This window comes from Kogia breviceps, chromosome 7, assembly GCF_026419965.1.
Source record: "Kogia breviceps isolate mKogBre1 chromosome 7, mKogBre1 haplotype 1, whole genome shotgun sequence".
Classification (NCBI taxonomy): domain Eukaryota; kingdom Metazoa; phylum Chordata; class Mammalia; order Artiodactyla; family Physeteridae; genus Kogia; species Kogia breviceps.
In genome coordinates, this window is record NC_081316.1 from 77,468,340 (window position 1) to 77,484,316 (window position 15,977).

At 37.4% G+C, this 15,977-nt stretch overlaps 1 protein-coding gene across 8 annotated transcripts in view; it reads left to right on the plus strand.

Moving 5' to 3' along the window:
* The window catches only part of STK33 (serine/threonine kinase 33), a 194,696-nt gene that overhangs the window by 90,408 nt on the left and 88,311 nt on the right, over window positions 1-15,977 (plus strand). For 5 of the 8 annotated variants that reach the window (XM_067038697.1, XM_067038698.1, XM_067038695.1 and 2 more), the window contains 4 exons: window positions 6,762-7,152; window positions 8,223-8,336; window positions 12,572-12,685; window positions 15,545-15,649. The exons of 1 other annotated variant lie outside the window; for it this stretch is intronic. In XM_067038697.1, the coding sequence (XP_066894798.1) occupies window positions 6,928-7,152; window positions 8,223-8,336; window positions 12,572-12,685; window positions 15,545-15,649 (558 nt within the window). In that variant the 5' untranslated portion in view covers window positions 6,762-6,927. The remainder of the gene's footprint in view (window positions 1-6,761; window positions 7,153-8,222; window positions 8,337-12,571; window positions 12,686-15,544; window positions 15,650-15,977) is intronic. 2 more of the 8 variants (XM_067038696.1, XM_067038700.1) reach the window with 2 other exon arrangements.

A 15,977-nucleotide genomic window follows, 5' to 3' on the forward strand; every position in this document is an offset into this window, starting at 1 on the left:
AGTGGGATTTATCCCAGGGATGCAAGGATTCTTCAGTATATGCATATCAATCAATGTGATACACCATGTTAACAAATTGAGGAATAAAAACCATACTTGATCATCTCAACAGATGCAGAAAAAACTTTTGACAAAATTCAACACCGATTTATGATAAAAACTCTCCAGAAAGTGGGCATAGAGGGAACCTATGTCAGCATAATAAAGGCCATATATGACAAACACACAGCAAACATCATTCTCAATGGTGAAAAACTGAAAGCGTTTCCTCTAAGGTCAGGAACGGGATAAGGATGTCCACTCTCACCACTATTATTCAACATAGTTTTGGAAGTCCTAACCACAGCAATCAGAGAAGAACAAGAAATAAAAGGAATCCAAATTGGAAAAGAAGAAGTAAAACTGTCACTGTTTGCAGATGACATGATACTATATACATAGATAATCCTAAAGATGCCACCAGAAAACTACTAGAGCTAATCAATGAATTTGGTAAAGTTGCAGGATACAAAATTAATGTGCAGAAATGTCTTGCATTCCTATACACTAATGATGAAAAATCTGGAAGAGAAATTAAGGAAACACTCCCATTTACCATTGCAACAAAAAGAATAAAATACCTAGGAATTAACCTACCTAGGGAGACAAAAGACCTGTATGCAGAAAACTGTAAGACACTAATGAAAAAAATTAAAGATGATACAAACAGATGGAGAGATATACCATGTTCTTGGATTTGAAGAATCAATATTGTGAAAATGACTATACTACCCAAAGCAATCTACAGATTCAAAGTAATCCCTAATAAATTACCAATGGCATTTTTTACAGAACTAGGACAAAAAAATCTTAAAATTTGTATGGAGACACAAAAGACCCCTCATAGCCAAACCAGTTTTGAGGGAAAAAAACAGCTGGAGGAATCAGACTCCCTGACTTCAGACTATACTACAAAGCTACAGTAATCAAGATAAGGTGCTGGTGCAAAAACAGAAATACAGATCAATTGAACAGGATAGAAAGCCCAGAGATAAACCCACGCACCTGTGGTCAACTAATCTATGATAAAGGAGTCAAGGATATACAATGGAGAAAAGTCAGTCTCTTCAAGTGGTGCTGGGAAAACTGGACAGCTACATGTAAAAGAATGAAATTAGAACACTCCCTAACACCATACATAAAAATAACTCAACACAGATTAGAGACCTAAATGCAAGAGCAGACACTATAAAACTCTTAGAGGGAAACATGGGAAGAACACTCTTTGACATATATCACAGCAAGATCTTTGTTGATCCACCTCCTAGAGTAATGGAAATAAAAACAAAAATAAACAAATGGGACCTAATGAAACTTAAAAGCTTTTGCAAAGCAAAGGAAACAACAAACAAGACGAAAAGACAACCCTCGGAATGGGAGAAAATATTTGCCGAGAAATCAATGGACAAAGGATTAATCTCCAAAATATATAAACAGCTCATGCAGCTCAATATTAATAAAACAAACAACCCAATCCAAAAATGGGCAGAAGACCTAAATAGACATTTCTCCAAAGCAGACATACAGATGGCCAAGAAGCACACGAAAAGCTGCTCAACATCACTAAACATTAGAGAAATGCAAATCAAAACTACAATGAGGTATCACCTCACGCCAGTTAGAATGGGCATCATCAGAAAATCTACAAACAACAAATGCTGGAGAGGGTGTAGAGAAAAGGGAACCCGTTTGCACTGTTGGTGGGAATGTAAACTGATACAGCCACTATGGAGAACAGTATGGAGGTTCCTTAAAAAACTAAAAATAGAATTACCATATGACCCAGCAATCCCACTACTGGGCATATACCAAGAGAAGGCACAATTCAAAAAGACACATGCAACCCAATGTTCATTGCAGCACTATTTACAATAGCCAGGTCATGGAAACAACCTAAATGCCCATCGACAGACAAATGGATGAAGAAGATGTGGCACATCTATACAATGGGATATTACTTAGCCATAAAAAGGAACGGAATTGGGTTATTTGTAGAGACATGGATGAATGTAGAGACTGTCATACAGAGCAAAGTAATTCAGAAATAGAAAAACAAATATCATATATTAATGCATATATGTGGAACCCAGAAGAATGGTACAGATGAACTGGTTTGCAGGGCAGAAATTGAGACACAGATGTAGAGAACAAATGTATGGACACCAAGGGGGGAAAGCAGTGGGGGTGGGTGGTGTAAAATAAATAAACTCAAAATGGATTAAAGACCTAAATGTAAGGCCAGACACTATAAAACTCTTAGAGGAAAACATAGGAAGAACACTCTATGACATAAATCACAGCAAGGTCCTTTTTGACCCACCTCCTAGAGAAATGGAAATAAAAACAAAAATAAACAAATGGGACCTAATGAAACTTAAGAGCTTTTGCACAGCAAAGGAAACCATAAACAAGACGAAAAGACAACCCTCAAAATGGGAGAAACTATTTGCAAATGAAGCAACTGACAAAGGATTAATCTCCAAAATATGCAAGCAGCTCATGCAGCTCAATATCAAAAAAACAAACAACCCAATCCAAAAATGGGCAGAAGCCCTAAATAGATGTTTCTCTAAGGAAGATATACAGATTGCCAACAAACACACGAAAGGATGCTCAACATCACTAATCATTAGAGAAATGCAAATCAAATCTACAATGAGGTATCACCTCACACCAGTCAGAATGGCCATCATCAAAAAATATACAAACAATAAATGCTGGAGAGGGTGTGGAGGAAAGGGAACCTTCTTGCACTGTTTGTGGGAATGTAAATTGATACAGTCGCTATGAAGAACAGTATGGAGGTTCCTTAAGAAAACTAAAAATAGAACTACCATATGACCCAGCAATCCCACTACTGGGCATATTCCCTGGGCATAAATCAAAAATAGTCATGTACCACAATGTTCACTGCAGCACTATTTACAATAGCCAGGACATGGAAGCAACCTGAGTGTCCATCGACAGATGAATGGATAAAGAAGATGGGGCACATATATACAATGGAATATTATTCAGCCATAAAAATAAACAAAATTGAGTTATTTGTAGTGAGGTGGATGGACCTAGAGTTTGTCATACAGAATGAAGTAAGTCAGAAAGAGAAAAACAAATACCATATGCTAACACATATATATGTAAAAAAAAAAAAAAAGTGTTCTGATGATCCCGGGGCAGGCCAGGGATAAAGTTGCTGATGTAGAGAATGGACTTGAGGACACGGGGAAGGGGAAGGTTAAGTTGGGACAAAGTGAGAAAGTAGCATTGACATATATACACTACCAAATGTAAAATAGATATCTAGTGGGAAGCAGCTGCATTGCACAGGGAGATCAGCGCGGTGCTTTGTCACCACCTGGAGGGGTGGAATAGGGAGGGTAGGAGGGAGACGCAAGAGGGAGGGAATATGGGGATATATGCATACATATGGCTGATTCACTTTGTTGTGCAGCGGAAAGTAGCACAACATTGTGAAGCAATTATATTCCAATAAAGATGTTTAAAAAATAATAAAATTGACAGTATAAAGCAAAATACTCGGCAATCTGTGTCAATGTCAGTGATACAGTGATAATATGACTTACTGAGAAATTGAGGGAAAAACTAAAGGAAATGCTTTCTGAACAGAGCTAAGAAAAAGATAACTATTTTTTGATCAACAAAATAATGTCTTAAAATGGGAAATTTAAAGATTATTTGCAAGTTTGTGGATATATATATATATATGTAGTAAAATTTGAAGGCTATGGTAAGCATTCTTTTAGGAGTACTGCTTATAATGAAGGAACTCAGCTACATTTTAAATAAACATTTACATTATGAATACTTCTTTCATTTTCTTATTAAAAGTACTTTAAAATCAGTATTCTCAATGCATGTATAAAATGATGCCTTACACATCTGACCTGGGACTTTTCTACACCTGTAGAGAGAAAGCACTATTTTTCCTATACAGAAAGGCTGTTAATTGCAGGTCTGCTCTACTGCTCTGAGTCACTGATGGTTACAGGCTTTTTTATATTTAACCTGAAATGCAAAGCATTTTTTTCCAAGGCCTAAAGTAAAATCGTTTTGCAAAGTGCATAAGGGTACATTCTGAGTTTTCTTTGTCTTGCTACATATACTTGAAAAACAAGGTCAAGCATTTGTTAAAAAGGATGGGTGTGTGTGTGTGTGCGTGCAGCTGCGCGCATTGGCATCAGTTGTATTCTTTCTTCCCTCTACCTGCCTGGAGGGTACTCTTTATGTACCTTTTCCAGTGCTCACCATTATGAGTTTTAATCACAGCAGAAGAATTTTTTCGTGCGACTTTGATGACAGGTCATACTTATTGGGCCGACTTTTTTTCTGTCTAATAATCTTAGAATATGCTGTATGTATTACCTGGGATAAATACAAGTATAACATTTAGGAATTTTGCATCTACTCACAAATGAGATTGGCTTGTAAGAACTCCTCCCTTTTCTAGAACACTGCCATGATCTGATTTTGGTTATTCTAACTGAATGAAATGAATTGGATGGCTTTCATTGCTGTGAAACAATTTACATATATGGGAATCATCTATTCACTAAAAGTAGGAAAGAAATCTGGCATAGAACTTCCTGAATGAAATGATAAATGCTATGAGTAAAAATAAAGCAAAGTAAGGGGATAGAGTGAATGGGTCTGCTGTTTCAGAAGAGGTGGTTAGTAGAGGTCTCAGATGAGCAGAAATCAGCATGAGGTGAGGAAACAAGTCATGCAAATGTCTGAGGGAAGAGCATCCTAGCAGAGGAAGTGGAAGGGCCAAAGCCACGAGAATGGAGCATGCTTGGCATATGCAAGGAACAGCAAGGAGACAGGTGTATCTAGAGCAAAGGAGAGAATGGTAAGATTTGAAATCTGAGAGGGAGCGATGGAGGGTTAGGTTTATTTGGGACCTTATAGGCAAGATTCAACAGAACCTACATTTCTTTTTCATTTCTGTTCATCTTAAATTTTGTCCCTTAATCATGTTTTTCTCTTTTTGATTCAACTGCTCATCTGGTATATTTTTTATCCTTTCTTTTTCTGTTTTTAATAAAGTTTTCTTTTAAGTACAACTTTGCTTTCATTCTGTAAGGTTCATGGTCAGAAGTCACATGGCTATGTCCAAGCTGCAAGGGATGCTAGGAAATGGAGGATTTTAATTAGCATACTGCTGTCCCAGACAAAAATCAGGATTCTGTTTATAAGGAAGAATGGGGGAATAAATATTGGATAAACTACTAGCAATATCTTTCATAAAATCCTAAGGGCCTGGGAGATTTTCCTGCAGATTCCCATGCTATACAGATTGTTACAAAGCATTGCGAGATGGAAAGATACCCAATTTATTTTATAAAGCTGCCAGGATCTTGTATCAAAACCTGACAAAGATGAGTGAAAAGGAAAATTATAGACCAGTTTAACTTATGAATATAACTGTGAAAAGTCAAAATACAAACATTTCAACTTTTCAGCACATTAAAAGAATCATCCATCATGATCATGTAGGGTTCATACTATAAATGTAAGAATGCTTTAATATCAGGAAAGCTTTTAATATAATACAGCATATCAAAAGATCTAATAAGAAAAAATATGGTGATCACAATAGATAAAGATTTGATCAATGTTAGCGCTTGTTTCTGATTAGAAAATCAGTCTTAGACAATTAAAACTAGAAATATATTTCTTTAATGAAATAAAGATGTCTAACTCCTATTCTGGTCAAGTTTATTCCAGTACAAAGAACAAAGGTATAGTCCATACATGCCTGCCTTATCAATCTATGACTTCAAAATACACTTTTAAGTAATACCTGAAGTAGGATGGCACAAAACCATAATGATGTACTCCCAGTTACTTCTGGAAGTTTCTCAAAGTATTCTCTTTCATGTGCTGCAGAACACATACCCCTCCTTCCTCAGCTCACATCTCTCCGACTTGCCACCATACAGCTGCAATAACTCTAGTTAGGTAGAATGATGGGCATACCTGTTCTTCACTCAGGGAAAAATAGCACCCACTAGTTCCTATTTTTCTGTTTGAGAATAAAAATGAGGATACTTCTAATATTGCCTTTGAACTTTTAGAATTAGATAGTTTTATAAAATCAAATTATCTACTCCTTTGTGAAGTGTGTGATATGGCTTTGCTCTGATAATAAGTAGACTAAGGCTTATTAACTTCTGAAACCACAGTAGTGTACATTTTATATCAGTAGTTTTAAGTCTTTTTTCTTTTTACCACAACCCACACTAAGAAATACATTTTAAACTGTGACCAAGTGTACACACATGCACACACACACATTCTGTATATTCATATCTATATAATTTTTTTTAAGTTTCACAAAACTTACCAAGGATCTATGCAAAATACTCTCATATATATCTATTCTATTCTACTTCATTTAAAAAATGTATATCAACCCACCAAATTTCCTTAGACCATGCTTTTTTAGCAGTTTTATGATTCTGTACAGAGGGTGATTCTTTTGACTCTTAAGTAAATAAAATGTCTGGAGTTCAAGAATTCAATTTTGGAAGATGAGACTGTATTGGTTTTTAGAAATATGTCCTAATTTTGTTGTAAATATTAACTTTCATGTATAGGCAGGATGCTTTTGGTGCTAGTTGCTAGTTTTTCTTTGATTTCTAGGAGGGTGATTGGATAAGAAAGAATTTTCTAAATGGTGATTTCTTTTCTACCTGCAGCTCTCGTGTGTGACTGTAAGTCTAGTGCATCATTAACCTAAGGACCTCACCACTTGGAAGTTACAGTTTTTGCCATCAGCTTACCTTATCCTTTTTGGTCTGGTGTTTTTCCTCAAACAGTGGAAACATCTTTCTTTCAAGTTGCTTTTGTTGAAGAGTTAAGCAAATGGCTGATAGCAGCTGTGGTAAAAAATCCACAAAATGCCCCAATTGTTCATCTGCTTCTCAGAAAAATGTACTTTGTGCATGTTCTTGTAAAACAAAGCTTTCTCCAGTGTCAGTGGTGGAAATGTCACAGACATCAAGCGTTGGTAGTTCAGAATTTATAGTTTCACCAGAGAGAAAAAAAGAAAGAGAAGCCAGCAAAGATATTACCTATGGAAAAGATTTGGTAAATATTGAAGATTGTACATCTCAACACAAGTGGATGTCCCATTCCCTGATCCCATCCCTAGATTCTTCCATATCCCATGGACCCTTGTCAGTCAATTCATTGCCTTTTTAACTATTAAAGTAACATTTCTTTCTTACATAAGAGGTGAGAAAAGTCGGTTGGTAATTTCTCTTAATGCTGTTTCCAACGACTGCCCAAATTAATGATTTCTCAGGATTATGAATAATTCAGAATGTTATTCCAGCTTCTTTTTAAAAAAATGGTTTATAGGAAATGAATGGGTTTTCCAATTGAATTAAATCTGAATTTGGGGGTATTTTCTTCAACTGATGCAGAATGAGATTTATGGTTGTGGTTAAATATAGGGTGGTTATTACTTAAGACAGTTCCTGGTTATCTAGATGGAATATCAAGTATACCTTACAAAATTGACTTGCATTAGTTACAATCTATGACTACCCAGTTGGATGGGTTTTGGTATATTTGCCTTTATAGAGAAGAGGCACTGTGGAATATTGTCATTGATATAGCACAACTTTGGAGACAGAGAGCAGTAAATTTAAGAAAAGTTAGGTTCTCAGCCCTCAAGTTTGTACCTTTTTCACATTTTCACCCTAAACTGTTATTTCTGATTTGTATTATGGTGTAGTTTTTGCCATATAGGTGTCTCTGAGTGAATTATTGCTATGTTATCTTCATTCAAAGCATATTTTGTGAATGTCTGGCCCGTAATTTTTTGTGTATAACCTATTTGAGATGACTGTTATGTCTTGAAACAAGGGTGATTGAGAAAGCTGTGAAGTTGCCTTGTCTTGTGATGTTAAAGATTTTAAGTCCTGATTTATCTTCTATGCAAGTCATCATGTAGACTTGCCTGAATTCAGGAGATTAGATTGAATAACTTCTTAAGGCCTCTTTTAGCCTAGTGAGTGAATGAATTATATAGGGCTTAGAATTTGAAAAAAACAGTAAACTATCTTGTACACAATAAATATCTTGACACACATTAAAGATTTGTCAGATTATTATATCTTAAAGTTAATATTAAAATTTCTTTTTGGTCCAAGCCCTCAAAAACCTCAAATATAGAGAGAAAATCATCTCAACAACAGTGGGGTCGAGGCAGCTTTACAGAAGGAAAAGTTCCTCACATAAGGATGGACGATGGAGCTGCTATTCAGGTATATAGAGAGCAAACTGAAGCTACTAGAAATTTTCCAGTTTCTTCTAAGTCAGTGTTAATGGCAAAAATGATTTAAAAGTAAGTCTCTAAGGAAAGGAAAGAGGAAACTTACCATGTTTAAGTATGTCAAAGTCTTTACTAAAGAAAATGCAGATTAATTATTTTTTCTGTTCATAGAGGTGCAAATGGACTTTAATAATTAAAGTGGAGAGCATTTTTATTAGACAAAATGAGAACATTTTGTTCTCTAGGTCTTGCCTAGTACTGTTGCTGAGGGCAGTTGTGGAGTCTTTGTATATACCTATTCAAGATGCAGACAGAGACCAGGTGACTTAGATGGTTTGGCTGTTCACTTCTTTGATGACCAGTAGTGAGGCTAGAATTTCCCTCATGGACCCCTCCATATTTTTCCAGCCTGTGATTGAGTGAATACCAATATTATTATTCTTCCCAGGATTCTAATTCTTATATACAAATATGACTTAAATTTTAGTACCATTTTAGAAATTAAAATGTGTTCCTTTAGCACCAAATTAAAGGAACTGCAACAAGAACAACTACAAGAAGAAAATTGTGTTAATGTTAAATAACTTTAAAGAATTGCTTTAAGAGGGCTTCCCTGGTGGTGCAGTGGTTGAGAGTCCGCCTGCCGATGCAGGGGACACGGGTTCGTGCCCCGGTCCGGGAAGATCCCACATGCTGCGGAGTGGCTGGGCCCGTGAGCCATGGCTGCTGAGCCTGTGCGTCCGGAGCCTGTGCTCCGCAGCAGGAGAGGCCACAACAGTGAGAGGCCCTCATACCGCAAAAAAAAAAAAAAAAATTAAAAAAAAGAATTGCTTTAAGAAATATTTGGCAATTTACTTGAAGAGATCTGAGACTTCTGACCTGAAAATTTTAAATTTTCCCCTGTAAACAAAAGACCTGAATTTTTAAAAAAATCCACAAATTTACTGAGTTTTAAATTTAACCATAAGAGCTTTTATAAAAGCAAAATGTATGCGTTTTGAAAAATTAGGAAAATATAGATAGAAAAGTGAAGATAAAAATCATGAGCCAGACATAACCAATTTTAACATTTGTTATCTTTACTTCATTTTTCTAGGTGGGTATAAGTCTTACCCTATTTTTTGTTTTTGTTTTTTTCCTGGTTTAAATTGTAAAATATTTCAAATGTACACATATTTTTAAGAAATAACATTAAATGGTATAGTGGAAGTTTCTCTTCCGCCATTAAATAGACAGGCTCATTTTAACGATATCAAACACTTCAGAAGAGTATAAAAAAGGAAGCTACAGTCATCCAAAGTTCTACTACCTAATGATAACTATTCTTAATCTTTAGATGAACAACTTTCCAGACATCAATGTAAGCACCTCCACATATACAGATTTTTCGTAATGGGATCATATTATGCACGCTTTCACACTCTATACTATATCATGGACTTCTTATATGTCAATAAAAAGAGATCTACGTTACCATTGTAATAGAATCCTCTTAAAATTATTACAAGCAAGAAGTCATTTTCTCCTTATTTTCATCATTATGTAATGATGCCAAAGCAGTTAGCTGAAGAAAAAGATTAATTTATAAACAACTAGTTGGGCAGTTGGACTATTTTTTCTACCCAGTCTTCATTTAAAAAATCCTATAAACAGTATTAAAATACTGTGTCCAAATTGTGGTTCTGTATGTCTAGAGATAAAATGAGAGGTTAATTTTTAAAGGACAAGAAAATTTGGGGAAGTGGTTAGGGATTATTGAGATTATTTTGTTCTGTGGGAATAAAAGGTTTAAGTTGAGATTTAACTCATTTTACATAGTGTATAGTTGGGAGTTGCAGGTACATATAATAAAATGTTTTGTCTTATTTTAATCATCTTAGGTTTTTGACTTTGATTCTCACTATCGAGTGGTAATGGGAAGAGGGAAAAGCCAAAGTAATTATAAGTCATCAGAAGGCAGTGTCCTGGGGACAGTCCCCTGGACAGGATGTGCCCTGCCTGAGTGGGAGTCACCATTCACAACATTCAAGACCTCAGATCTGGAGCTCCTCCTCCAGGGTTCAACTCCATGTACCCAGTCTTTCACTTCTCTCAAATATGCATATGTATAGAAGGTTCCTGACTGGCTGGCTTGCTGATTAGATTGATTTATTGATTCACTTCATTTATCAGCTCACTCATTCATTCCACATTTGCACTGCTGTTCCTTTGAAATGCCTTCCTTGCTTTGATTGAATTATAGAAAAAGATTCTCAATGTTTTTTTTTGCCTTTTTCCCCCTCACATGCCTATCTCAGAAGTCATATCTTTCATAATGTTTTCCCTTATTCTCCCAGTATTTTAGCTCTGGTCTCTGGCCCCAGTGTCATTTTGTATTTTTTTTTTTAACTTAAGATTTTATGACTTAAGTAATAATCTTGTCTTTTGAGTAGATTACAAATTATGAGAAAACAGTAATTATGTTTTATTCATCTTTGTAGCCCCCAAAGTATGTATCACAAGGAAATATCCAAGGAAAATCTAACATGTTGAAGCTGAACATTTCTTTTCTTTTCCTTTTCTTCTCTTCTCTTCTTTCTTTTCCTTTCTGTCTCTCCCCTTCCCTCCCTCTGTCTCTTTTTTCTTTCCCTTTCCTTCTTTCCTTTCTTCCTCCCTTCCCCTTCTTTCCCCTCCCTTCCCCTTCGCTCCCCTCCCTTCCCTTCTTCCTTCTCCCTTTTCCTCCCATGCACTAAGCAATGAATATTTTGCCTACAAGGTTTCAGTCAGGCTTTTTAAAGGATACAAAAAACAGCTTCTTAAGGTGTTTCTAGACCATCTTGGAAGGAAAGTATGAGCCAAAATGTTTGTAAGCAAGAGAGTAATAATAGTGTTTAAGGACCAATGCATACATGTTGAAGGAAGTCAAAGGAACAATTACCATGGTGCAGAGTTAGGCAGAGAAGCCCTTCATAAGGAGGTAAGTAAGTAGTTGGATACGGATCTTCTTTTAGAAAAGTAAGAAAGGAATGTAAGCAGTAGAAAACATAAAGTCTAGCAGTAATTTACCTGTTGCATGGTGAAGATGAAAGTAGTCACGCAGTGTGGCATCTCTAAGGCAGGCTTTGGCTGGCTAACCCAACAGAGGCTTCCCCCAGCAGCATTAGCTCAGGTGTTCTCTCCTGTTCTAGTCCCTGTGCATCATGGGTCGAGAAACTTGTTACTGCCCTGGAGTTGATTCAGATCAAGGAGACTGACTCCCTCCAACCAAATTCACAAGAAATGAAAGCGTAAATGAGTTACCTGCTTGTTATTTTACAACATGAAGTGGAATGCTGGTATTGTCAAGACCCACGCGTTCGTCTTTGTAAGCAGAAGTAAAACGATAAGCAGAAGGATCCCTCGTCTGGATAGTGTTACCTGGATGGTTTTTTTTTTTTTTTTACAGTGCCGATTTATATTAATATTTTGGTCATATATTCCTTTTCCTAAAACAAAAGGAAATAAAACAACAAAAGTGCTTTTTTTTTTTTTTTTTTTCCTGTGGTACGAGGGCCTCTCACCGCTGCGGCCCCTCCCGCAGCGGAGCACAGGCTCCGGACGCGCAGGCCCAGCGGCCATGGCTCACGGGCCCAGCCGCTCCGCGGCACGTGGGATCCTCCCAGACCGGGGCATGAACCCGCGTTCCCTGCATCGGCAGGCGGACTCTCAACCACTGCGCCACCAGGGAAGCCCCAAAAGTGCTTTTTTAAATAGAAACAGTGAAGATAAAGAAAAAGGGTTACTTGGTAAACAGGAAAGCAGTTGTTCAGTGGTTAATATATGTTGATTTTATAGTGTAGCTCTCAGAGTTGGGTGATAACTTTTTGGTTGAATGTATCTTATACACACACACACATATCTATTTGCATGTATGAATATTCCATTCCTCCTTTTTCTTATGAAGACATTTCATTAATATTGTAGTTTATGAGAGGTTCATTTTTTATGCTTTTGAAGTTTTTTACATTTCTTTTTAAGGATTTTTATGGTTTTCCTCTAAAGGATATGTAATAAAAATCGTCAAAACTTATTTTTGTATAATTAAGATGTGTTTATTAATATTGAAGCAAATATGGGGTGTCTTCTATTTGATTTTACCCTGGAGCAGAATCACTCTTCCCTTGGGTGGATACCTGTCAGTATTATATGTTTATTTGTAATCCTAATGAATGGCAGAGAGAGACAAAGGAACTCATATTTTTTATCCAGGAAATCTATACCTTTGGAAGAATATTGGGACGAGGGAGCTTTGGAATGGTCATTGAAGCTATTGACAAGGAGACAGAAACTAAGTGGGCAATTAAAAAAGTGAGCAAAGAAAAGGTAAGGCATATCAGCAGCATCCTACTGAGGGCTCAGTGCCAGTGCAGGGTGGGGTGGGCAGTACAGTTTTTCATACTAACACAGCTGACCCTGAGGGCCAGGGCCTAGGCTGTTCCCCTGGAGAAATGTGGATATTTCTCTAGCCTTCTGGGACGGGACCAGTTCTTAAACTCAAGTAGACAGATACTAAAAAGCAAATGAAAGGCTTACCTAACATAACCAGCGTAACCAAATATAGGTAAAGTTTACCAGAGTGAGCTGAAGGTGAAGGCTGATCGTCAGTATGTGTAGATGTAGGGCTGTGGGCTAGCGATGCCTTAGTGAGAAATGGGTCCTGGTAGTCTCTCCTGATGTGGTTCTGATATACTTTGTCCCTATCTTTGCCTTTCCTTTGATTCCCTGTTTCCTCATTGGTAGCTAACTCTTTATTCATCCTACCTACTCTTTCAATTTGAACCACTTTTCCCCCAACTATCTTCTGTACTGTTTACTTGTAATCACTGTATGTCTCACTAGATTTCATTGGAGTGAAGAACGACTGGGCTTCTTTTTACAGGAGAATCTAAGTCCTCAAGCTTTATATCTGATCATTTCATCAACTTTAAAAGACTTTCTATGCCAGAGGAAAAACAAAAGACAACATTAGGTGTTTTTCCCTTGGATTTGAGATGATAAATATTACACTTACAAAAGGAAATAGTAGGTTTTATGTATTCTTTAAAACAAGCCATAGGAAATTATATACCATTTCCCCCTAAAGTTTAATACAGTAACATTAAATCTTAATAAAGGGAGATCCAGAGACCTTCTAGAAATCTTTAGAATTAACTAAATGAATTGTCGGGGCTTCCCTGGTGGCACAGTGGTTGAGAATCCGCCTGCCAATGCAGGGGACATGGGTTCTATCTGTGGTCCGGGAAGATCCCACACGTCGCAGAGCAACTAAGCCCGTGCGCCACAACTCTCAAGCCTGTGCTCTAGAGCCTGTGAGCCACGACTGCTGAGCCCACGTGCTGCAACTACTGAAGCCCGCGTGCCTAGAGCCTGTGCTCCACAACAAGAGAAGCCACGACAATGAGAAGCCCGTGCGCCAAAACGAAGAGTAGCTCCCACTCACTGCAACTAGAGAAAGCCTGTGTGCAGCAACGAAGACCCAACCCAGCCAAAAATAAATAAATAAAGTAAATACATTTGTTAAAAAAATAATAACTAAATGGGATGTTATTTCCTTTGCTCCTTTGGTGTCAGATAGGGTTGGGGTTAGGTTTTAGGGTTATATAGTCAGGATGCCTGCTTGCAACTTTAGGAATTCATAATCTTGCACATACCTATTGATGCTGCGAGTTTTCAGGACACTAAGATAGTAAAATAAAGTTATATAGTCAATAGGTGAATTGGACAGTATATCACTGCATTATATACAGGTCAAACCATTTGTGGAGGGAGGGAGGAAGAGGATTGAGATGGATATTGTGATAACTCTCCATATCTAGTCTGCATAGGAATTCACTCCTCACAATCACTATTTCTCTTGACCCTCTAGGATAACCTTAAACTGTGACTTTCATCCTCCATGAGTGAGGCACGGAGGGTGGGCAGTTTCCTACCCCTCCTGAGATGGTCATGGTTGAAGGGTAAAGGTAATTGGAAGCAGGGATGACAGTAGGAAAAATTTTAACTAGGTAAAATTTGCCTTATGATCAGCCCCTTTCCAGTCCTTCAGGAACTATTATGTCTCTCCCAAAAGTGGCAGGGGCAGGGGTTAGGGGTAAGGAGGGAGGAATAAGAACTTTATTATCCCTTTTAGGGATATTTTCATGTGAATGAGGACTATGTTTATCCTTGAATAATGATGGTAATTTAGATATCAAGAGGGGTGATGACTGGGATGGTGGTAGTGGTGGTTAGGGTGGAGAAAGCCCTTCTGGAATTTCTTAGATGACATTGTAGACAGTCAGTTACTTACACCCTGAATGAAGGCCTGGTCAGGTGTGTAAGGAGATAAGTTGGAGTTAGGTTGGTCTGAAGGCAAAATCTCCATCTCCATCTTGATCGAGCGTGCTCTCTCTCCTCTTTCTCTCGCTATCAAATTTTTGAGACTGGGGGACTAGGAAGTAATATAATGCAGGGCTAAGTGTAGAATCTCACTGCCTATTGTTTCTTTTTTTTTTTTTTATGGTACGCGGGCCTCTCACTGTTGTGGCCTCTCCCATTGCGGAGCACAGGCTCCGGACGCGCAGGCTCAGCGGCCATGGCTCACGGGCCCAGCCGCTCTGCGGCACGTGGGATCTTCCCGGACCGGGGCACGAACCCGTGTCCCCTGCATCGGCAGGTGGACTCTCAACCACTGCGCCACCAGGGAAGCCCCTTTTTCTTTTGATATGTATATAAATATAATCAAAACAAAACAACAATAAAACAAAAACCTTTTATTTTAACAATTCTAACATTTAATGAGACAGATGCTTTATATCCATTTTCTAATTGATGTCCCAGGAAAGTAGATTTCGTTTTTATTATGCTAACATCAAAGGATCAATACGATTTTGAAGGAAATTCCAAAAAGCCTATTAAAAATTGCAATAATTTTGTGACATGACAGATACCATGTTGTAGCTAATTTATAGAAACAGTCCAAGAAACATGTGGTTTGAGGCCAAATTATATATCTCTTAAAATTGGACAAAGGATAAGATGGGGCATACTTTAATCTTAACACATAAGTAAGTTGCATGTTACCTTTTGAAAAAGGAACTTCTAGAGAAAATGTAGGACAAATATTAAATAACTTTAACTTTTATATTGAGGTATGCAGTAATGAAATTCATATGTGAAATCTATGTTTCCTCATCATTGAAGGCTGGAAGCTCTGCTGTGAAGTTGCTTGAACGGGAAGTGGCCATCCTAAAAAGTGTGAAACACGAACACATTATACATCTGAAACAAGTATTTGAGACGCCTAAGGTAAAGATTTGTCAGGTCCTGCATTTTGAAAATTGTTATTATTACAAAATGAACATCACTCCCTTGGGAAGTAGGCCTTTTGGGACACAGTGGCTCATGTCCTTGGCATGAGTCTGTCACTGGAGATTGATGAGAGCATTCTGGAGGACTTTTTATTGTTGATTTTATAGTTAGGTGTCTGATGATTAGATTGACGTCTTTAGTGAGATTTCTGGTGGCATGTTGAAAACAAATGTTTAAAATGGAAACAACCTCAGATATAACCCATTTGTGACCAGAGCTTCCTTAGGAGTGTCTTTCTTTTTGTTTTGGTCCTTGGTTCTCCAGT